Source organism: Psittacula echo, assembly GCF_963264785.1.
Source record: "Psittacula echo genome assembly, chromosome: 6".
NCBI lineage: Eukaryota > Metazoa > Chordata > Aves > Psittaciformes > Psittacidae > Psittacula > Psittacula echo.
The window spans coordinates 63,124,778-63,150,119 of NC_137743.1; the positions used below are offsets into that span (position 1 = coordinate 63,124,778).

The window sequence follows — 25,342 nt, forward strand, 5'->3', positions numbered from 1 at the left end:
CTTGAAAGGTGTTATAAATTTTATTCTGAGTTTATCCTGTCTTAGTAAAAGACCTCTCACCTAAGTCATTTGAATCTCTGTTGGATAAGACTAATCCTTTCGTCAACTTAGCAGTTAGACTCTAGTTGTGTGTGTCTCTTCATGCAACAAAGTCTGTTATGAAACAGATTTTCTAGGAAATTTGAAATAAGAAATGTTAAAAGATTTGTTCAAGAGAAGTAATTTTAATCACAGTTGTAGTTAATAAGTCAGGAACCAAACTTCTACATGAAAGTGGTTTTACTGTTATTCTGATCTTCATGGCTGCCTGCTGGCATAACATCCTTAAATGCAAAAACTTTGCGTTTACAATCCTCATAGCTAAAGACCTTAAAAAGTACTGATTGGGATTAGCAAGAAAACAAAGACAGTTAAATCAGGAATTCAACTATGTGAATTTGTGCATGTGTACAAATGCATTATCCCTACAGATTTCTCCAGAGCTGCTTTAATCAGGGTTATATCAGGGACTGCTCTGACTCTCAGCACTGCCAGAAACCTGGTATTCAGCTGTACAAATTCTTTCCACCTCCCTTTTTTGGCCAGCACTTTCTACATGCACAATAGAAGGTACTTACACAGAATCTGGCCAACTGTCTTGTCCTGAGGGTTTCTGTCAATTTTAACAGCATTGCAACTGGCTTTGTAAGTTCAATTTTTGCCAGATACACTGGAGGAGAGGGCTACTGCATTCATTTTTGTTGCACCTACACTTTCAAAAGCAGAAAGACTATCAGGCTGTATTATAATATTTATATAGATATGTGTGTGTGTGTGTAAAATTACAAACAGTGATTATATGTATCACTTAAGCCAAAGATATTTCTAAGGATCAGTGTAAGAAGCTTTTAAATTAAATTTGAGAAATGTATTAATTTTTTTTTAAATATTGTAAACTTGCAGTAAAACCAAAAGCAAACCAGAAACCACTTACATCTTTGGACTGATTTTGGGAAATTGTCAGTCAAAGACAGTGGATGTTAATTTTCAAAGGTTAGTACATTTTATTTTGAATGGCTCATGGTGTGCAACTGTGAGCTGCACCACCGATGAAGTATTTTGTGGAGGAAAAGATTTAACACTTCCAAAAACAAAACAACCCCTGCCCCCCCAAAACAAAACCAAAAACTTTTCAACTTTCCCACCTTGAAGCAGTACCTTTGGATTATTTTTTGCCTCATTCACTTTATTGAACCTCTTCCGAAGCCCAACACTCATGTTTTGGTTTGACTCAGAGCACTTTTTCTTTTTTTTTCTCCAGTTTTCAGTCCACCAAGCAGAAGAACCACCAAACCATTCTTCACACTTATTTGTAATAAAAGCCAAGAACAAAGCAAGTGCTTGACTCCCTTGAGTGCTCCCAAAATGCTTTCCATTCTTGTTTGCAGGAGTCTGAAAAGCAGGCAAGGAATGCAAATGAAAGCAAGCTACACCATCTCCTTCTACCTCAGAATGCTTAGGAAGAGCAAAGAAGGTTTCAAGAGAAAAACTGCCCAAGCTCTCTTTTTACCTGTTTAGCAACTGATTATCGACCCATTTCTGGTGCTGCTACCATGCCTACATTTGTTTTGAGTGGTTAGCACTTCACTGGTATTCAGTAGAAGCAGGGTGTCTTTGTCTTACTAAGTCTGTGTGGTTGTGGCTTCCACTTCTGGGGCAGCCTTTAAAAATCACTAAAGATGAGAACCACCAATGCTAGCTGTTGTGAGAACCAGCACACTAAACTGGCATTAATTTGTGTGCTTCGTTATCAGCTATTCTGGACCCTGTATATATGTTCTGAGACCATGGCCAAATAAATCACTATGATCTCTGTAGCCTTTGTAAGAATTGTTTTCCTTAGATTTATCTGTAATTTTCACTTGGAAGCTGGGATGCAGAGCCAAATTATACCTCTAGATTTAAGTAGCTGTTAGTAGTCATAACAATCTCTGTAGAATTCAAAATAGTCACCTTTACTAGAAATAAAGCATTATTAGCCACACGCTACAATTGAAGTCCTAGGGTAACACATTAGTTATGCATCCACACAAATATTTAGTTCTCGAAGGAGGGCTGCTACATTTTAAAAGAAGCATTAAATATTAGTAATACAATTTCAATAACATGATTAGTAACTCTTAAGCTTAATGGATCTATTCTTCTTTCTGCAATAGGCTGGAAGAAACTGCCTAAGTGTTATCTTGATGTAAATCCAGGATAAATGAGAATCTGGTCCACTGTAATTTAGTATCTGTTTGTATTGGTGCAGTAATACCACAAATATTTTTAAGATAAGTAAGAATACTTTACGCAGGATATCTTAGTCTTTAAATTGGCTTTCTGTACTATTCAGGACCTTGATTATTTGTATAACATTCCTATTATTTGTGTTATAACAGTGTGTGTTTTGCTGCATAATTCAAAGCACAGTGAATGTCTTTATGGTTGAGTCCATAGTAAGTTTCTAAGCTGGCCAGGAAGCCACGAGTTCAAGTCCCACACCAAGACTTGGACAGAAACCCAGAAGAGATACCGCAATGCAGCATTAGAGATAATACTGCATTTGGTGTTCATTCTTTAGGGTAAAATGTTAAGCTTGTGTTTGCTTCATTAACCTTGAGTAGTGGTTTTGTCAGTGGTTCAAAATGATGCTTTTTGAAAAGAACGTATAGTAACTCGGTTTCCTGGTCAGCTGTCATTTCTCCTCCTACTCAATATTTGAAAATTCTCTTACAAGCTGTTAGTGAGCACACAGTAGTTGTTCTTTTACACATCTGACAGGTATGTCACTATTTTGGGAAGTACTTAGAGATGAGCATGAATGTATTGGGTCACATTCTAGTTTTTCACTTCTAACACTCTCTTTGTGCTGTAGAGTTTTTAAGAAAAGAAAGATGCACTGAAGTGACTGTTCCGGTGATCTGGGACACTGCAGTAAAAGCCCTGCCATCTTTAAAATGGGTACAACATGTAACACTGCTGATAAATAGGCAAGCTTGTATTACCATTCAGCAACTCTTTGCATAAAGCTGCAAAGGATAAAGATTCTTGAATTTTCCATCTACTCGTTTTACAAGAGTGGAAGACTGGAAAAGCAATTAACATGTCTATAGGTACCTAGTTAGATTTCATCCTGACCCCTGCAGTATCTGGACACTCCATTAGGGACCTTGTTTCTTAGTCTGCTGTCTGCTCAACTTCCACCACCTGCTTGTTTGCTTAAGTACATGAAATATTTTTATTTAGTGAAATAATTTAGTGCATAATGGGCAAGTCAGGTTCTAAGGAAATTTGTGTTTGGAACTACAATTTACCTCTTTTTAGTTGTTAGTGAAAAATTGTGTCTGAAATTTTGTAACAAGAAGGATGTGTGCAAACATTGTTGGGTTTTTGTTTGGTTTTGGTTTTTTGGGGGTTTGGTTGTTGTTTGGTTGGTTTTTTTTTTTTCCCCAAAAAAGGACTGTTCTTTTAAGTTCTGATGAAAAGCTTCTCCATCAGAATCTGTGCTCAGTCTTTGGTTTCTGTATATAACCTCGAAAAGAATACCCCAGCTGATCATGACTTAATGGTTGGTCTCACAGCTCATACGTAAAAGCTGTGCAAGGACCAATTGATATCTTCAGTATTAAATATGAAGTCAGAGATTTGTCCTGGGCTTCTCCTTCCCTGATAGACTAATTTATATATGCCTGGGAGCATACAGTTATGTGGCAGTGTAAGAAAAATAGTGCTTAAAGGAATACAAAAATACTTTTACAATGGGAATTGTGATCCAGTTTTCCATGAAACTATCAAATGTCCAACATTTGTCGTGCCTTAGCCTGTGTGGCTCGACAGTTAGGAAAATCCTGGTGTTTCAGGCCAGGATTAAAATGAAACACAACTAAACAAATAACAAGAATAAAAGGCTGGAGTGATAAACAGAGCAGGGGAAACTAGTAGTCAGAAATGGGTCTCCTGTTTGCAGCACAAACAATGCCTTTAGAAATTGCAAGTATCAGTACCTTCACTTAGATAAACAGAAATTTAAAAATGCAGCCTAGACACTGAGCAGTTACAAAACCAGAATGGTGTCTCTGGAGAAGCAAGGCAGGCATTTACGTTTTCTAAAATTTCATAAAAATAACTATAAAAAATTTAGAATGAAAACATTAAATAATGATCGGCAAATCTTCAATTTTTATTTGGCCATCTGTTTTATAAATAAGTGCATTAAATGAAAGCACCATACTTTTTTTTCTTGATTTTTACTTAATACAAAGGATTAATGGGAATGCACAGTAAGTACATCATAGACCTATTTTTATCTTACAAATATTTCTAATATTCCTTATAAGATGTATTAAAAATCATATGAATATATCATACATAATAAAATACAGGCAGGAATTGCAAATTTTGTCTCTTCTTTAATTTTATATGAGCTATTATAATTACTGAACTGCAGAGAATTTCAGAGGTTAAGCATATCAGAAGGTCGAAAGCTTTTTTTACCTGTTTTTCTTTGGCACTAAAAAATGCTTCGATTGGTTCAGAGTGAACATTATAAGAATGTAATGCAGCTCTATGGGTGAACTCACTTTTAACAACATTTCAGGTTTCAAAACTATTATAACTTTGACCCTTGAGAATTTTTAAGAGGCTTTTCTTAAGGAAACTCTATGCTCACATTTTTCGTGATTATAGGATGTTTCAGATTGGTATTTGAGTTCTGGTATATTTATGCTTCTCTTTGCACATTTCATAAAACCTTATTAATGATATTAATGAGAATTTTACAATGTGACTAGTCATTTTTTCCATTAAGAATTAATGCAATTCAAGTAGTATTTTAATTTTTTATATATATATATATGTATATACACACACACAATTTTTTCTATTGTTTCTCTGTTTTTTTTCCCCGTAGGTCAAACATTTTTAAGTAAAAACTTATCCTAGGTCACTTTCATTCTAATTTTTTAATATTTTAGTCATATTCAATTCTTGTTTTGGCAGTTTGAAGCCAAACACTTTGGCTTGGTAGATACAGCTGCCTTCTCTGTGTATGGAAATAATGCTTACTCTTTTCCAAGCCTTCATTTTGGCTCCTGTTTTTTTTTTAGACCTTTTTGCTTTCTTCAGAGGTATTTTCACTGACAGCCATATTTTGCTTTCAATGCTTTTGTAGCAGCTCAGTGGGAAGGAGTCTTCAATTTATACTCAGGCAGTTGAAGTTCTGTTGATTTTACTGCATTCCCAGTGCAGGACATGTGCATTCCTATTGTTCTCTTTGCCGAACCTGCCTTAGGTACACTATGGAATTATGCACCTCAATTAGGTAATACCTGTATTTGAAGGAAGTTTGTAAATAAAATATGGCCAGTGAAGCTGTACTGTTAATAAACAGGCAGAGATGAGTCCTCTAAATGGCAACAGTCAAAACTTCATTTTAACAAGTATCTGGAAATAATTTGTTTATGTTAGTGTTCTTAGGAGTAGCTACTTTGCACTTGGGAGCAATCCAAAGGAAGATATGCTTTTCAATTTACATCAAATGGACAACTTTATTATTTGGATGCATCAGAGGACTGATAGGAAAATATAGTTTGTTTTTAATATGAAGAAATAAAATGGTCTTTCAGTGAAAGACCTTTCTCAACAAAATAGCCCTGATGGGTTTCGTGAGAAGCATAAGAAGCACTTTTGAAGTTTTTCCACAAACTTATTCTCAAGTTGTGCTAACAGAAGTAGTGAATCAAGATTACTTCTGCTCCGAAGAGCAGGCTGTGAGTGTCTTCAAGACCTGATGCTTAACACTGGGTTTGAGACTTGAAATCTCTGAGTTTTCTTGGGCTCAGGCTGCTACAAGTTTCTCTTTCCATTGCCACACACTGGAACTCTGATTTTCTAAATAGTAAGGTTAGTGCTTAGGAGTTAAGTTTACTGACAGCCATGTTAATTCAGATACTGCCCTTCACATTCATATCTGCATGCATGAATCTGTGCTGGGGATCTAGGTCGTATTAGCACCTGTGTCCTGTGGACACAGCTGCACAGCCAGAGGCACTATTCAGAGTAGTTCAGGCTGGTTCACAAAAACCAGCTGTGAAATTTACAGCTGATTCCCAAACCAGCTGTTAGCATGCTCCCCAGCACATCTTGCTTTAGCCTTTCCTGAAAGTCCCTGTCCTGCACCAAAGATGATGAATGGCGTCCTGCTCATGATGAAGAAGAAGCAGGAAAGAGAAGATCAAGAACTGCCCTCTGAATTAATCTGAGTTTTCAGGCATTACTCATTCCCCTGCCTTTCATTCTTGGCCCTTAAAATCTGGGACCTTGTTTGGTGATTGCTTCTCATTACTTGGAGAAGAAAAGTCCTAGATACTTTCTCTCCAGTTATTTTAATCACTTTTTTTCCTCAATTGATTACTTTAGGAAACAGATTAAATATAATGAAGCAGAAACACATTAAGAAAACCTAGCATTCAAATAATCTATATACAGCATCTTCTTACCATACTGCTTTACATCTTATGTCTTTAATTTGCTACAGAAAAAAATCATTAACCTGACATTTTCCTATCCTATAAATAGCCGTGTTTTTATCAAGGTTCAAGAGAAACAGTTTAAAACACTTCCAAGAGGGAGCCTTGACTTTCAGTCCTCTGCTCTGTTTCAGTTACAGTAGAGGAAAAGGGGTGTTAGCTCACCCTCCTACTCTTCTTGTAAGCCTAGATAAAAGACTAAAACAGCTCCAACCTGAATTACAGCATTTGCAACAATTCCCATGGAATCAATGTGATAATTTTACTGTTCATGCTTGCTTCCCGCCTGGTGGATACATGATTCGCTTGAGTGGCCCTTTTGTGGCTTTCTGCCCACTTTGTAAATAGGTTATAAACCCTGTATGTTTGCAATAATCATTATAATGAAGATGCTGTTTACTGGCACAAGCTCAAGCTAATCCAGAAAGTTTAATTTTGAAAATGTTCGTTATCTGAATTCCCAATAGACCTGAGATTTCAATTTGTCATCGTAGAGTAAAAATGTCCATGCCAGTCTTCCTGCTTCTGAATTCAGCTATTTTAAATCTGGGTACAGAGAAATCCAGCATTTGCAGAAATGACTCAGTTGAAACATGACATGAAAAGTTAGTAGGGTGGAGACTGAAAGGAAGTATTTTTGTTGTTGCTATCCCACAGTTCTGCCAAGGACTAAAATATTTCATGCAATCTCATACAGTCATTTATGCATATGCTTTCTTATGGTGCTTATACACTACTTACACTGCTTATATTTGCTTTCTTTCCTTTTGGAATGGTCTGTAATATACAGTTTCTCCAGAGGATCCTTACTCTTTTGAGTCCGAATGGGGCTCCAACTTAAAAGCTACATAAAGCTTTCTGTTTAACTTTTGCACTTTAAATTAATACAGAGCCAAGCCAATTTCATATGGTAATATTGACTGTATCCTTGTTTGATAAACAGTGTTAGGCATCCAATTTAATTATAATTACATGAGTAATTACAACCACCATAGTAAATATATCTGACACTATTAACTATATTTCCCATAAACTATATTAAAGCTATAAGTCAACATTGGTACCAAAACCAGCAAGTGTTCACTGCTGGAGAGTGCCAGTTGCTCAGAAGAAATAATTTGTAGGTTAGTACTGAATTTGTAATTTGTCTCTTCTGTGTTTTACCATACCTATGATATTTATTTTAAAGATAACATGAAAAAAATGCTCAAATAAGCAGAAGTAGCAGCAATGAAAAAGACATTAATACTACACTGTACTTTGTAGATGCAAATGTACTTTTATCACTGCAGTATTTTATCCTGGATGCAGTATTTTATTACTGAGTTTTAAAATTACACAAGATTTTTCCTCTATGATATAACAGAGAAAACCAGCAGCGAACTATTCATGAAATCATATATGTAACTTCCCTAAGTTTGCAAACCAGGCTAGATTTTCAGGAAAGATCAGCTTTCGTTTAGGCACACAATGAAGGTCATTATTTTCAAACCTCATAAACAACCAAAATCAAAATACAGAACAGAGAGCTGAGTATTCTAATTCAGTAACCTTTTCTTGAAAATCTGGCCATGCATTGCAATGCCTTGACTGAAGGAAAGGTTGAACATATCTCATAATTTGAAAAAAAAATCACAGGGTTAAAACTGTGGGCACCTTTGTAAAGAACGACAGCATGATTCCTGTTAACTAACAAACTACAGCTACTTTCCAGGTGTGCTCGGCTGATTTATGTTCAGCATATGACCATACCAGCTGCTTTACTTGTGTTGAGTTGAAAGAATTTCAACAGAAGAAAAAAAGTAATTCTATGTATGCTTGAGAATCCCCATTACTCTTTATCTCCCCACTGAAAGCTGTAACAATATGAAAGGTGAAATGAGCTTTATGCATGGAGCTAACTAGGAGCTTCTCCGGCAGGTGTTTGCATGCTTTTCTTCCACTTGCTTAAACACATAAACTTCTCGATAAATTTAAGAGTGCAGCCCTGAGACCCTAAAATTTCTCACAGTATAATTGATTTGACTGATACACTCTGAACAACTAAAACGGATTTCAACGATTCAATCGTGCTTTTTCCTTCATACACTGCTGTTGCATAACAACACTCTCAGTTTGCTCAGTATTCGTAGCACAGAAGAGGACAGACTCAAACCCCCTTTATTCTGTTAATTTTTCCTTAGTAATGTTTTTCTTCTAGAATATATAGATGATATGTTTATGGCAGGTAATAATAAACTTTCTTTATAATTCTTTAATCCCTTTTGGAAAGCTTCCTTTGCAAATAATATCTCAGAGACAGCAGGTTAACTTTGATCCCTGACCTGAGTTCAATGTCACAGTTCTGGTATTTTATTCCCATAAAATGTAAGACACTATCAACTTCCAACACAGGTGTGCATAAAGGCCTCTATACTGACCAAAATATTGAAAGAATAGCTGAATTTACCATTGCAGGCTTTGGGAAGAGCAGTTTGGGGTGATGCACAGTAGCCTTCAGCTGGATGTTTTGCTTATCCTTTTTGCTGCACTTCAGAAAGGCTGTTTGGGTAGGCTTAATGGAATTGCCAATTCTGTACTCAAAAAAGGTTTATATTTAGCATTCTTACTTTAAAATAATGCACTTATTTATTCCAGTCAACAGACCTGGACAGTTTCATGGTTGAACTCACTGCTCTGATCTCTAATATTTCCTATTATATTCACTTTGATTATCTTGGGCTCCAGGGAGAAAATGGTAATTTTAAGAAGAATATAAAAATACAAAAGAATTATAAAAATGCCATAACCCTACAGATTAGAGCTGTAGTTAGTTTGAAATTACTTCAGGTTTAAAATATCCCTAAGTTATTTTGCTTTTGTAACTGCTTGCAAAATGTACACAGTATATTGTGTATCTAAAAAGGAATAACTCACTGATCATTAGGTGATTTGTTCAACAAGGTGTCAATAAAGCATTTACTTGTAAAGCTTTTATTAAATACCTAAATATCAAATATGTAACTATAAGATATTTTCAAATTCAAATAAAAACCACAAGCTTTTAAGTTATTCAAAAGCCTTCTTAGAAATAAAGCTGATTTGGTTTGAGAGGTTGGGTTTGCATTTCTTTCGTTTTAGATAAAGTCCACAAATAAGTGGGAAGTAAACAGCATTTCTGAAGTTATGTTAGTCACAAGGATAAGTTGTTTTGTAATACCTGTTTGTAAAGATAACTGTATTCCTCTGCAAAGCACAGTATCAGAAACAAGACTTCCTTTTGGCTCTTGGTCACATTCTGATTTTACATAACCCTTGTAGGGCCAATTATCTTTAACTTTCTCCTTGATAAAAAAAAGTCAACATTTGCAGCTGGCTGTTAATAGGCAATTGGCTATTAATGACACTTTGGTGGTCCAGTATGAGAATGAGAAATTATTTGCATATTCTCATTCCTGTAAATTAAAAATAAGACGTATATCACAGTGCTATGCACACTGAATTAACCCTATGCAGAAATGAAGCACATACAAGTAGCTACCCTGAATACTACACTATACGTGTTACATGCAGAAATGACTGCAAGTATGCTGCCAATGTGTGAATCTCCTATCAACTACTACAGAAGTAGAAATTGCTCTGCAGCTGAGTTGAAATAAGAAACACAAATAAAAAAAACCCAATCAAATCAGAAATCCTTATATAATACTGGGTTGTAATGCATGTGCTAGACATGTTCTCTTCCGCATCATCAAATTAACTTATTGTAGGTGCAAGCAGCACTGGTAGTGTACTGCCAGGAATTGCTGCTGTACGCCCCCAAGATGCCTTTATCTGTCACATGGGAAGAGAGTAAAAGGTAGTTTCCTTAGGAAAGTCAATAACACAGGTTTTATTGATGAAGTTTTTAAGATTACATTAGGATGATTAAAAATAAAATCCATCATGAAACTAGCAGATTTGTAAGTGTCAAATATGCAAGCAGTAGAGAGAAAAATGATTTTAGTAATAAAATAATCATCAGTTCTGTTCTAGTCAGTGGAAGTATATTAATGAAGCTTATCAACACCTTCCAACAGCAGCTGAACTCATCATTAATAATATTCATTAAATATGCTTTGTCACATTGTGTTTGTTTAACAGTCCTTGTCTATGTATAGAGAACTGAAAGAAAACATGGAATAGGTTACAGATCTGATTAGGATGTTAGGCCACCCATCCGTGGTGACTTAAACCAATGAGATAATGTCTCAGTTATCTTTTTTAGTATCCTCAGATGAAAGTACATCCCTAAATGATGGGTATTTGAAGGGGCTCTGCTTAAAACCATGGATCTAACATCACCGCAGTACCACAAAAGCTGCAGGATTCCTGATGCTCTGCTGCTGACACATTATGTACCAGGTGTTGGGAGCAAACTCCAGCAGGGTGTCATGTGCGAACAATGCTGGCAGCCAGATGTGCTGAGCTCCTGTGGGGAGTTGGTTACCACACTCTGATATTGTATTATTTGACAGGCTAGGGGAATAGTAGTTGGCATTGGCTTAAAGAAAAAGGGCAGTATTAACTCTTGGAGAAATCAGCAGATTTCTATCTCCCCTAGTCACTAACCTGGAAGACAGAGCATAGGACAAATCACTGTATCTATCATTTCTTGAAGAAAATATGAAATAAAAGGTGGCAGAAGAAAAATGGAGAAGGAAGTGCTGTCTTCTTCTATGAGCTATATAAGGAAATGTTAACAAAAACCTTTTTCTTCTGAGATGAGACAGTGTTTCAATGAGGTTATCTCATCTCTGAAAGTCAATACAAGAATCCCACGTGCTGTGAGAAATACTCCTCTCCTAGATCTGTTTGCTGCTCATCTTTAATGATGGGAATGAAGTGCTGAATAACACATGCCTGGGGAGCCCCAGCATTTCCCTCCCAGTATAAGGTAATTGATTAATTCCTTCTAAAACTTACAAGAACTCCTCCATTACAATTATCTTTAGCATTATGTTGTTTGGATATCTGTAATCCATGGCAAAATAAGCAATAGAATGTCTATTACTCAAAACATGTTTGTGTAAAAAATCTGTCAAAGCACAGCCGGCAGATGCCTAACAGGTCAGCCAGATTGACCTGATATATAGGAAACCACTTATCTTGTCGCTCCTCCTAATAAAATGAGTAGGAACTTGGAATTTATATCATGTAGCACATCAGTAATGACATTTGGAAAAGATCTGGCAAACAATATCTAGGTTACAATTTCAACCATTTTTAATGTACAATGTAAACAGGATTTCCTAATGCATGTGAAAGTGTCTCTAAATTATGTAAAATTTCATGCAGTAGACTTGACTTAATACAGAACACTGAAGTAAGAGGAAACTGTAAAAGCATTACGGAACTCTAATTAGGATAATAAAAGATGTGTAAAACACCTACATATGGGCTACTGAATTAAGGAAAAAAAAAAGAAAAAAAATTATAACTAATTTCTTCAACCTTCCCAGAGGGTATAGCTCTCTCCCTCAAGCACAACAGCAGTTCATCCAAATACTCAAAGAATGCTTAGATGTATCAGAAGACCAGCTGCCTCAGCAGAGAGCTTATGACTGAGCTCCAGTAAGAAAAAAATAAGACATATAAGACATATAAAGGTGGTGCTAGCAAGGGCAGGCTGCAGTGGAGGAATATGGAAACACTGCCCAGGCATGCTGGGATGGTCTTTGAAAAGGAAAAGCTGAGCTAGACTTGAAACTCTAGGGATATCAAGGGCAACAGATAGCTGTTGCTAGCGATGTTAGCAGTAAAAGAATAAACAAGCATAATGTGAGCCTGTGGCTGAGTGGGGAGGGTGAGTTAGTGACAACTGTTGCAAATAAAGCTGAGGTACTCTATATATTCCCTGCCTTGGTCTGGGAGACCTTTGAATCTTGAGACAGGGTTCAAAGTAGTGAAAGAGGATTGATTCAGTGATCTCTTAAGAAATTTGACTCCAACTGTATCCAGGATAAAGCACACTGGGTTATATCATCACGAGTGTAGCCAGTAGATTAAGGAAAGTGATACTTCTTTCCTCACTGTTATGTCACACCTGGAATACTGCAACCAGCTTTGTACCCCTACTACAACACAAGAACAGTTGATAAACTTGAGTTAACCTATATACAAGATGGATATGGGCTTAGAGCAACCTGTGAGGAGAGGCTGAGGAAACGCCTTGGCCAGGCGGCATAGCTCTGAAGAATGTAATAACAGCCTTTCAGTAGCTATGAGGAAATTAGTGGGAGATTGAGGCAGGTTCTCTACTGGCATAACAAGAAAATAATAGCCGATGCTTTCAGTTAAAATGGGGAAGTTCCTGACATAGTATAAGGACAAACCAGTTTCAAAATAAGGGTAACTGAGCACTGGAACACGTAGCCCAGAGAGGCTGCGTTGTCTCCATCCTGGCACTCAACTGGACTAAGCCCTAAGCAACCTAGTCTGAATTCTGTGTTGCTCCTGCTTTCAGCAGGAAGCTGAATTGGGTGACCTCCTGAGTCTCCTCCCAACCTAAATTCTTCTTGATGATGGCTATAAAAGAGCAATCTAACAAAAGGACTTCTTTGCTTTACTGGAATGGTAAAATGTTATATATTAGTTAGAATACATGCCATCCTAACAGAATGCTTTCCACAAGCAAACACGGCTGAGTGATTGCTATTTAAAGATTCCTATGTGAAACAAAGCATTACTTGTTATACAGATTGTGCCAGTTTCTAAAAAACAAGATACAAACAAAGAGTGAAATCCAACAGGAGAAAAAATTACGATCTAAACTACATTATGAGAATAACCCTGGTTAATATATCAAGTTTAGAAATAAGCTAGTTGAATTTGAACACATGTACTATATCCTGCAGAATGTCCATTTTCCCATTGGCAAGTTTATGTAATTCTCACAAGTATTCAGGATCATGGAGGACTGACTCCAGGACACACACCTAAAAAGCTGAATTAAGCTAGAGTCTGATGAAATGTCAGTTATTTGAATGTTTGGAGAGTGGAAGTTTTTTTGGTTTGGGAAGGAAATAAAGCCTTGTTCATTATATGAGACATTCAGCACCAGTTAAAAGAGAAATAATACTCAGATAATGTACAGTTTTACCTTCCTTTAAAGTATGTTATTTCTTTGTTGTTTATTTGGCAGTTCTATTTTTCTGTATCCAATTTGGAAAATCTAAGAACTGAAGTTGATACAGGGCTTACATGGGAAAAAGGTGAACAGGACTAGATTCCATCTTTGCTTTCTTTAACCCTGTGGCAAGAAGAGGAATCAGTTTGGGCCCTTCTGCTGTTCAGAATTACTCGAGCTGTCTCTAACCCATTCCAGCACTTCATGACCATTACAGTATATACGCTCTCTATCAGAATATGTAATTTCTCTAGAAGTTATCCTTTATTACCAGAGACATGTACACAACCGCATCATCCCAGGTCTGAGACACTCAGTTAAGAGTAATTCCCATTCAGTGCAATTTTTGTGAAAGATTGTTTTACAGAACTATTCCCTGTTGAATATAATTTCATATTCTCAGCCTGTTACACATTTCTTGGACTTGATCATATCTGGGTTGGGTTTTTTGTGACATTTATTTATTTATTACACACAACGCTCTTGTCTACACTGGGAAATGTTAAGATACAACCTTGGTGTACTGTCTTAAAAAAAGAGAGAAGGATAGTGCAAAACTACACTATAGAATGATGGTTTGGAACAGTGAGCTTTTTGAGAATAATCTCTCAAAGTAAGAGACTGCATTAGTCAATCAGCTCATTAGAAGTCACTTTAAATTGCTGCGCAGTTCAGACTTCTGTGATTGAATGTATTTAATAAGAATAATGCTTTATTAGTAAAACTTGTAAACTATAGGGTATCAGTTTGTATTCTAAGATGGGGTAGGAGGTAACTTTGGCAGTTCTTCAAAGTGCTTGTTAAAACTCTTGAGAATGAGAAGGAGAAATGCCCTTTAACAATATATATATGTATGTACGTATGACACAATATATGTAATTGAAAATCTAATTCTAAATTTACATGTAAAAGTTCAAGTCAGTAATTTCCCTTGGAGTAACTGAAGGTCAGTGTGATCTTCATAACTATGGTATTTCAGTTATGTCTGATATTTTAGTGCCTGTGGCCTCTAAAGGGCAAAAAGAAGTTTGAATAATTTACTTTCCAGTTAACAATCAAGGTTAAACATACAGAATTTTTTCTCCATCATTTCAAAACTAGTCGATGTATTTTTTTCAGTTCTTCAGAAAGTGGAAAGAAAGTGCTTTATTCACCACTTTTTTATTTATAGGAAAATGATCCCAAGGTGAAAAGAAAAGGGATAAAGACTGAAATATTACTTAAAAGGGAAACAATTCACTGAGTTCCCATGAAGCAGAAACAAATGCTTTTGCACATTCAAATGTGAGAGAAATCATGTCTGAAATACAAGCAGATACACAGAATGTATTTATCTGGCTAATAAATATATTTTGCCTGGGTTTAGTTCTGCAAAGACAGTCATGCTATTGGCAATTCTGCTCCTGCAGTGTCTGGTTTTTTATGAATGAGGTTAAATGACAACCAGAAATGGATTTAAAGACTTGCATGGTCTATTGAAAAGGCCCCTTGGCTATAATATTCTTGGTTTATGTAGTGACTTTTATGAAATAGAATTGCATACCTGTCGGCTAGAAGAAGAGTTGTCTGCGGATCATGTATTCCTTCCCCTTTTCTCACTTTAAATAAACAATAACCAGAGAAAGGGGATGCCAGTCGTACCTAGTGCCATCCTACCTAGTGATCTACCAACATTACAAATATCAGACACTAATTGTGCTAGTAGCTGCAGTAGCAGTTAGTAGTTTTTAATTAACTTTTTAAGCATTCAGGAACAGCTCCTTAGAGCCCAGTTCTATTCCTGACACAAGAAAATCAATTTTCAAGTTTTAGGGTGAAGAGAAACAGCATCTTCATACAGTGTGGTGCTGACCCACCAACAGTACTCAAACTCAGCTTTATCCCTTTACAGAACTTTTCTTTGGAACTCTGTGAGTAAAACACTAAAGCCAATTCTTTGCCAACTCATTCTTGTTGCCATAAACAATCAGTGTAACTTAGTGAAGCATTACGGATGCTCTGTACTGTGGACCAGCAGAGACTGGCTCAAGACTGACATTATACGTAGACTGTCTTTCACACCAGTTCATGAGCAGCTCCATTAATTTACAGAGAGGGCTCAGATTTGATTTATAGATACCTGGTTTTGTACTTCAAGGCTGTTATTCTCTCATATAACAAGGTATGTTGTCTGTGACTCCAGAAATAGTCTTTTTGGGAAGTGGTGTCTTTTCTGTTGGATGGACTTTGGTGTTAAATGAATTCCTGGTATATTCTATTATGAAAAAAAAAAAAAAAATAAAAAAAATGCTGGGCACTTATGATAAAAAAAAAAAGAAACATATTTTCCTTTCTTTTATCACTATTTAAAATGACATGGACTACATTTTTTTTCTTTCTTTCTTTCTTTCTTTCCCATTTGTGAGTTGAAAGCCATTTTTCAAGCAACAGTTTTTACCCTGAATACCATGACAAAAGGATTTATGGACTAGAGAGTTTCATTTTCTTTTGAAAATATAAAAAGAAATGCTTTCTTGTACAACAGCCATAAACATGCAAAATACTAATGAGATTAGCTGGCATTTTTTTCCAGAGAGGAAGGAGTAAAGCAGATTGGCACAAATGAGTTTTGAAAGGAGGAAATTTGCAAGCTATTTTCAGAATACACTTGCATTGATTTGAATGAAAATCATCAGAGAACGCTCTAAGAAATAATCTTAAAAGGGCACAGACTCCAAAGTCTGAGAACAGCTGGGAATAAGTGCTTCAGAACATGTGTGTTAGTGATGAAATATATTTAAATGATGATTAACTGCTTCTCAAGCAGCCTAGGTATAAGATAAAAAAAGTCCCTGTACATATTTATCTTTGTTCTGAAGTCATCTTTGCCTTTCTGCCCTGTGGATTAAAACAGAGGAACGTTTTGTTTGTTTTGCATGTTTCTTTCCTAACTTGTCTTTGTATGCAGCAGCTCAGATCCAGCTAGTGCTAGTTAGCAGTGGCATGTCTCTACCAAGTGTGCTCTAATACCTAAAGATCAGGATTTTTAGTCTTGCAAAAATTAAACTTCGCAGTTTAGTTCTGTGAAAAATATGGTTGCAGAATCAGTTACTATAGAGTCTCATGTATTTGCTCTAAAGAGGCCAACATTTCATAAGTTGATACTGTCAAGGATCAGCATATTTGGGTATTGTTATAAATCCTACTTTCCCGGTATTTGAAGTAAATTCTTGTTGTGTTTCTCTGAACTGACCATTTAGGCAGGACTTTCTGGTTTCCACTGCAGTCTCATGACAAATCAGGGATTTAAATGAGGTCATGGCAAAATATAAAACAAAAGATTTTTATTGAGTGTTGTAGTGTAGAGAAACAATGGCAGGAAAGCAAGAAACACCATCAGTAGGGAAGTACTGAAGGCAGGTGTGATTTCTAACCTAAGCTTTCTTATGGTCTTTTCCACTCAACTAGCAGCAATAAGAAAGATAATAAGGTTGACATTTAAACACCAGCTTTAGGTTTTGATGATATGATGGCTGTCTGCTAACAATGAAGCTGGAATATATCTTTTTTGGCTAACACTTCAGTGCTGTAATCGAGGGCATCGTCAAAACTAGGTATAATGAGATCTGTAACTAGAGTCTGGTTAATGAAACAGAAAAAGACAACAGGACCTATACATAAAGATATGGTTTGGCTTTTTTTTCAGATTGAATTTTGGTATCCTTTGTGGTGAGCTCTACTGATGAGATTTCACTGTGATTACAGAATTAAAGAATTAAGAAAAATAGAAACAAAAAGGCTATATTGTACCAGAAAGTCAGTGAGGGAGCTTAAAATGGGGTATCTATGGAAATGCTGGAGGTCAAAAGGCATTTTTTGACTAGTTATGGCTGTAATTCTGCTTTCCAAATTAAATTTTAATTTCTAAGAAATAATTAAAATACATGTTTTTCCTTTAAAACAAAACCAGTATACTAGAGTAAAAAGTTCAAGCTATACAAAATTACAACACCAATACTTCTCACCTCAGAGGTGTGAACTTTCAGAGATGCAGGCTGTGTGAAACCAGCTGTAACTATAGAGCCACAGTACCCCACTGTCATTGTTATGCATCTGGCTCTGCCTAGATCTAGGTTCACAGCTACAGTTCTGATTGCTTTTGAGATATGCAGTTTCCAGAATCAGTTAGCAATTTCCACAGTCAGCTTGGTTCTGCTACTTTGAATCCTATACTGCTTGATTCAGAGTATTTTTCCATACTTAGCTGGGAACCTGGGAAGAATATGGTCTATCTAGCACATAGATGGAGTCATACACTAAGTCAAATATGTAGGAAGCTCTTAAAAACTGGCCTTGAAAACACTAAGATAAAATCTAATCCACACCACTGTTCTTTTTCCATTGCTTGAAACCAGAGAGAACAGCACCAGTGTCAACATTGGTACTAGTCAAAGTGCCATGTTCTGAAGTTCTGTATAATACCAAATATGTGTAAGGCTGCTACTAGAAAACCAATTGCTCCTCCCCATTCTATTGCAAGGCATGATGTCTGATTTGCTCTCTGCGTCTCTGATACACGGGCCAATTGGGTAGAGAAAAAAAAGAACCAATTGATAATGCAAATTAGAGTTATGAAATAACTCTCGTATCAGAAGGTAACATTAGAAAGGATGCACACTGAAGGTGGAAAGAGGACACAATAAAATCATGTGAAACCACACACACAAAAAAATAGACTGATGGCTTCTGTTCTTTTTGTCCTATAACCCAAAACCAAAATAGTGTTCACTAAAACTTGAAAGGAGTATATTCAAAGCAGATAAAAAACTTTGTTAGGCAAAGCCTAATTAAAAGATTAAACTCTCCTCCATAGGATATTATCATTCTAAACAACTTAGAAAAACTTTAATTTTGAGTATGTATATCATAATGTAACCTTCTAGTGCCAATTGATTCTGCAATGTGACACCTTTCTTACCACTGTGGGACTCTCTTTTTGAAAGTCAGCAATGATTGATTTTTTGCAGCTCAAGCAAGGGAAATTTGGGTCCCTTCATTAGTGTAAGTTGACCCTGTGACTTTCTGAATCTGGCTGTAAAACTGTACTGCCGAAGTCCAGTGGCAGAAGAGTTCCCTCTGGACACTGCAGTGAAATGAAAGACTCCTGATCCACTAGCCTGCAGGTTTTTTATTTGTGCCATGGAGGGACTTAAAGTATTTTTCCAACCTAAGATATCTTTTTCTTTTAAAGATGCAGTAATTATAATAATAGCAGTTGTGTTCTTCATTATTTGAGAAAATTAAATATATCTAATCATACCTTTATGACCCTAAACACTGACAATAATTGAAAGGCAATTTAGTTGTTGTTCTTTTTTTATTCAGACACTATCTCTCAGTAGCAGGAATAACAGGAATGGGAAAAAATTTCTTTCTACAAAATCCCCCTTCTTACTGGAAATAAATTCATCCTAACCTGAGAAGAAAAAAAAGATATATTGTAAACACCAAGGAACTGAAAAATAAGGTTGAAACTGGCCCACAAATAAACCTGCTTCATATATCTGAGAGCTGCTTTATCATAATCATTAGGTATCCCATCTGAAATGCGAAAAAGTGACCCACAGTTCTGGGCAGGAACATAACTGAATAAGGATGGGTAAAAGAGAGATTCTGATCATTGAGGTACTGGCTTTCTGCTGATGGTGTTCCCTGTTGCAAAAACAATACTGAACAAGACAAGGGACAGACTTGCCTCTTGGGACAAGTATTAAAACCTAACGTAGAAACATTACACTACAGACATCATAAAATGTCATCCACTTCTACTAGTTCAACACCTTCAGTAACATTCTGGATTTGATCCAAGGTTGTATGTTTGACTGGGCTTTTTAAGGATGTATAGAAAAACTTGCAGTAAGATAGGGGTATTGGACAGCTTTTTGTTGGGGGTAACAGTTTCTTTATCAAAATACAATCAGTATTTCTTAAACAAGAACTCCTACAGCAGCAGGGTATTCGACGGTTACTTGATGCAATAACCCTTCTGCTCTGGTTCAAGCATTGAATCTGCAGTCAAGACAGCCCTTGCTGACCTTCATGTTAGAGATAATCTGGGGGACTTGATATACATGCAAGGATCTTTCTTTTCAGTTGCATTTTTAATGATTGGTTGGTTCACAGCATTTATAGAACACAAAGCACGTTTGTTTGGGGTTTTTTTCTTATCCTAAAAGAAGAATTTAAAAGGCCTTAAAAATATTAGTTTGGAATCTTAATGTGTTCTGAAAATACAAATATGTTTAATTTGCAGTCAGTTGTAGCAAATTCAATTTCTCAAACTGGTTAAGTGGCAAGTAATTTGTGAGGTTTGTAAACACTCTTCAAATAATTGCTTGTTCTTATCTTTTCTTAAACCTATCCTCTTCTGAAGTGCTTCTTATCCCTAGAGTATCTGATGTGTATAGGGTAAGCTTAAATGAGCTCCTTTAACAGGTAAGCTCTGTAAGCTCAGACATAGCACACTGTTGTCCACGAAGCATAGAGTAAGAAGTATTTAGCGTGCTACAATCCTTTCTGATTATCATATATCCATTCTGAATCCCCAATTATACTTTTCATGTCAAAAGCTTTACAGCTTTACCACTTCAAGCAATATTTCACATCTGTCAAGAATGATTTATGCCATGACTTAAACTGCAAAATGGAGTCCTCAAAGGAAGAGCTGTCAAACATTTTCACCACAAATAACTTTATTAGAATAAGAGTTCAACAGTATCTTACCTTTGACTATAATACAGATTATATAGCTATATGATTTGTGAAAATGAAGTTGTGAGATACTGAGGAATATACTATACTGCTACTTTTATATAACAGTATAATTTTTTTGAATTAAACAGATGTCAATGCCTAAAGGGCAAGACTTTAAAAAAAATCTGTTTCAAAATAATAGTTCTTGTGATTTGTCTGTATTTATCTATTGTACTTGTTTAAAAGGGATAGTTACATTAAAAAAGAAATTTACTGAGTCTTTAATCCCATGAGTACATCCAGTGACTTTTATGGAGCTTCTTATGTGTTGAGAACCTATAAATTTGGACCCTTAGTTTTGGCATCCATCTGTTCCCAATTTTCATAGTAGCAATTAATTCTTTTGATAACTATGTAATCACCTCCTTTGGCACTACTCTAACAGGATAGAAGACTAGAACTTTGCCTGGATTGTGAAAATACCCGAGTGAGGAGAAATTAAAACCAAATGTAGGCTATTGTAACAATCTTACTCTGATACAAATACTGCAAGATGAGCTAGTAAGGCTTTTAGCTGCATACGTTAAAAACTTTCGTGAAGATAGGGCACCCGAGTGCTTAGGACAGCGCCTGCTGAGTGTGCAAGTAATGCTGGTATGCCACCTCTATGCCATCTGAACAATTACACAAAGCTATCACGAGTATTCTCTCCCTCTCCTCTGCACCCTCCTCACACTGCACAGTGAAAAGGGAAACGTGGCCAGTCTAGGTAACACATTTATAAACCCGTGATACATCGAATTTGCATCCTCCCTTGACCACTCTATCTGCTGTCAGCTTTGTTTAAGGCAGTGTAAATTCAAGCAGCTGCCCTTTTCTGAAAAATCAGTCTGCTACAAAAGTTTTCCCACCATTCTGTCCCCCTTTAAGGGTGTGATCTGGCCTAAAGATTAAAGCAGTGAAGAAACAGCAGCATTCAGTCTTGCATCAAGATGTTTAAAACTCTAAATCTTACACTTTCATCTAGAACAGTGGGTTACAGCCAAGTAGAGAACGTCAGAATCACAATTCCCAATACGTATGCAATACATATTGCAAGAATGCCCTTTTAAGTTGAACTTTAAAGTTGTGACTTTTTAAAAGTATGTGAGGTGGTATTTAAAATTAAAAAGAAAAAGCATCAGTTGTAGAGTGACTCCCTTTCTGATATATGCATTGCTGGACATCTGATGACAAATCAGCTTTATAAGTGAGGGGATATATGACCTCACTGATGTTTGTTTTACTTTGAAATATTAAAATAATTTTTAATATAATCAGTGGCTTATGTAGAGTAAATTATAATGTGATGTGGAATAAAGGGCTGGGCATTTATTCAGGACTGTGTAATACGGTATTCAGAAACTCCAGTCAGTGGAACCTCAAGTGATTCACACTTTCATGAGCCGTCTTCCTCCTCCTTATGCTTAGTATTATGTTAAATATTATAAAATGGGTGGCTATGAAATATGTAGTATCAAACTTTCAAGCAGTAGGTAGTTCATTGGAATAATTTGGGTTACACAAAGAAAGTTCCATTTCTAATTGTGCTGTGATGGACCCCTTAAAACATTCCTATATTAACTCAACGCACACAGTACAAAATAAACCACTAACCCAGCACTCTCAAATTGTAGCAAATTCTTTAAATTCATTTTGCTTCAAATCCTGGAGGAAGTCCTTGCTAACAAGGACATTCAGTATATTGTTACAATATAGAGAGTATGTTACACTTTTTTATATTGCAAAAACAAATTTGCAGATTTTAAAAAAGTGAAGAAGTTGAAAAATGAGGTATATCTATTCATTGATTTACAATAAGCATAGAGAATGTTTACTGGTGTTTATTATACCTGTCATATAGGTAGTTTCAGTTATATGTCACTACAAAAACTTCAGATCTTTTAATCACATTTTGTAAAGAAATCAAATATTATGTGGAATAAAACAAAAAAAGCCTGCATATATAAACTGAGCTGTCAGACATTTACACATTTGAGTGTCAGACCATTTTGCTGATTTTTGCCTGTAATCAGTGAATTAGTATTTTAAATTATATTTACAATCTTGTTTAAATTCAGCAGTTCATACAGTGCACATGATAAGTCCTGTTCACATTCCGACCAGTAAAATTCTGAGGGATTCAACCCAAATTTGTCTAGAACTGTTGTCTGTAGCTTTTGAAATTCCTTAGCCTTTAAACATATGATCTAGTAATTTAAAGAAACTATCCACAGAAATGAAGTTACAGAGAAACCTTATGTATATTTGTTTACATTGAATAATCCCCAACTCCAATATATAATACACTTCAAAATCCAAAACTATTTAGAAGATGTGGCAGTTTTTATAGATAGTTTTACTTCGGTTTGCCTCAAATAGATTATGGTGTGTTGTGTAATGCCAGAATTCAGCATTTTAGGAAAGTATGTATTTACGGTAATTGACAGATATGCAGCACTTTAGTTAAGCACTTTCCCTCCCTCATCATGTCTTGGGAGACTGAAGTACTCTAAAACAACCAGATGTCAGAACAGTGCTCCAGGCTGGTGGCTGTGAAAGTTAGCAATGACACTCTCCTTTTGCAATATTATTTTTAACACACACCAAATTAACACAAACACAGGCTAGATGTGCAAAAGATACATGGTGTCAAGTCTCCTGAGAAACCTATGTTGAAAGCACAGCTACAACAGCAAATCTTGACCAAAACCTGCTCCAGACCAACAAACCAGATCTAAGAATAAAGGACTCTACTGAGAATGTGCTAAGAAGAATATGCTTAAATACTGGTAGCGTGGGTAGAATGGTTGGCTTGAGTTCTATCTGAATTATACCAGCCTGAGCTAAAAATAATATTATTCAAGTCTCTCCAAAATAACAACAGAATTTTTTAGAACAGGGTTTAACTCTGTGACTTCAAAATGCAAGAGTACCCATTGCATGTGATTCTAAAATTGATGCAAACAGCACACTGGCACTTCTCCAGAACTAATTTAAGCTCAGCATTTGAATATGAATTTCCTTTTCCTTCTCCCAGGAGTGTACACAGCAAGAGACATACTAAGGTATATCACACTTATCCATTACTTGGATTTGTTTGAAAGATGGATGTTTCCATAAATAACCCTGTGTAACTAGAAGAAAAAAACAACAAAAAACCAACCCAAACCTCTACATATAACTATTATGTTTCATAATTAGTTTTCATGCATATGCATTTTTTAATCTGCAAGTACAGTCATATATTCATCTATGCTCTTAACAGGAAAAAGCATCAGTGTAGCAGATTTAGCCATTCTTACCATACTGAGTCTTCACTGATTAGCAGGGAAACTCTTCATAGTTTAGCCACTCCAAAATTTTTACTCTGACATTATTTAGGACAACTTCTGTGGTTCAGTAGCAGGTACTCCAACATCACAATATCTCATCTCTCTTTTCAGAAACTTGTGCCTTTCTTTATAAGCTAATGCTTTCTTCATGAAAGGCCAATTTTTGCTACTTAACTTTGTTGTACTTTTCCCAGTAGAATACTGCCATTTAAATCAAGGTTCACTTCCAACTGTGTGAGGCAGGCAGAGTTAAGCCCTGTGAAACTCATATACCATTCCTATGTCCTGTGAGATGAAAGAGTTAATAAAAATTAACATTCACAGGATGTCCCCTCTATGTTTGTGTTTATCTGGTCATTGTAAGGCTCTTTACTTCAGGAGATCTATAAACCAACTGATAGAAGAACTTTTGTTCAGCAGTTGCAAACACAGTGCTACAGTCAGAGTACTTCAGACACCCACTACTTTCAGGGCACATTCCCTTACTGGTATACTAAGTGTGCTTCACTGGACTTTCAGGGAATTTACAACACTACTGCAACAAAGGGTCTGACCAGCAAATCAAACACACTTTTACCAATCAACTGATAACCAAACAAAAAGTTTTGAAAATAAAACCAGGCTTTACCGTCTTTGTGATAATAGGTGACTTCCACTTTCCTCTCCTCTGACCCCAGGAGTGCTTGAGCAATTTGGGCAATATGATGTCTTTTGGTCTCTGGCCCATGAAGAAAATCACAGGTGCAAGGTTTCTGCATGACATCTGGCCTGGAGAACCCGGTCATCTCACAGAACGCATCATTGCAGTAGATGATAGCACAATTCTGCACTCTAGCATTAGCAATGATGAATTTTTTATCTGCAATAAAAGTGATGCATTTTTTAGTACTCTTTCAACATTTCATAAAGTGTCAATCGCATGGATGGATGCTAAACAACCCTTCTTTTCACTGGGATGCCTGAAATGCAGAGATTTTCAGTCAAGTAAGGCACCTAGTTTGGTACATAGCTTTTAAATAAACCTCAATCAATTTAAATACATCAAAGATTAAGATAGTTGTATTTTAAGGAAATAAACCTAAATTATGCAAGTCTTTTGCAAAACTCTTTTGTCTAAAAGGGACAAAATTCTGTCTTCTTTAGCTTCACTGAAACCCAGGTGATGATGACTGCTATCCTGCCAGCCATAACTCCAGGAAAGTCCTTGACAAGTTAGTAGCTTCTTCTGGATGGGACGTGGGGCCTCGGGAAGGTGGCTCTATTCAGGTGAAGGCTTTCCTCAGATAAAATCCAACCAGCTCAGTCTACCACACAGGGATTTTCACTGAGGTGAATGGCAGCAACTTTGTAGTCAGAATTTTAACAAAACTATCTAGAAAGGTCATAGTATTTTTTCCTCTGTGATTGCTTTAGAAGTTACATTTATAAAAGAAGATATTCCTTAGTTAAAAAAAAAAAAAGGAGCATGAAGAGCACATGAAAACCAAAGATTGTGATGTTGGAAACATTTTGTACAGTCTGCTTAAGTTCTGTGCCTCTGT

General features: G+C 36.1%; 1 protein-coding gene across 1 annotated transcript in view; it reads right to left on the minus strand.

Annotated features, from left to right (window-relative positions):
• The window catches only part of KCNH7 (potassium voltage-gated channel subfamily H member 7), a gene marked incomplete at its 5' end in the record, with an annotated part of 242,614 nt that overhangs the window by 215,858 nt on the left and 1,414 nt on the right, over positions 1-25,342 (minus strand). The window contains one exon of the mRNA XM_080620270.1: positions 24,430-24,660. Coding sequence (XP_080476396.1) covers positions 24,430-24,660 — 231 coding nt within the window. The remainder of the gene's footprint in view (positions 1-24,429; positions 24,661-25,342) is intronic.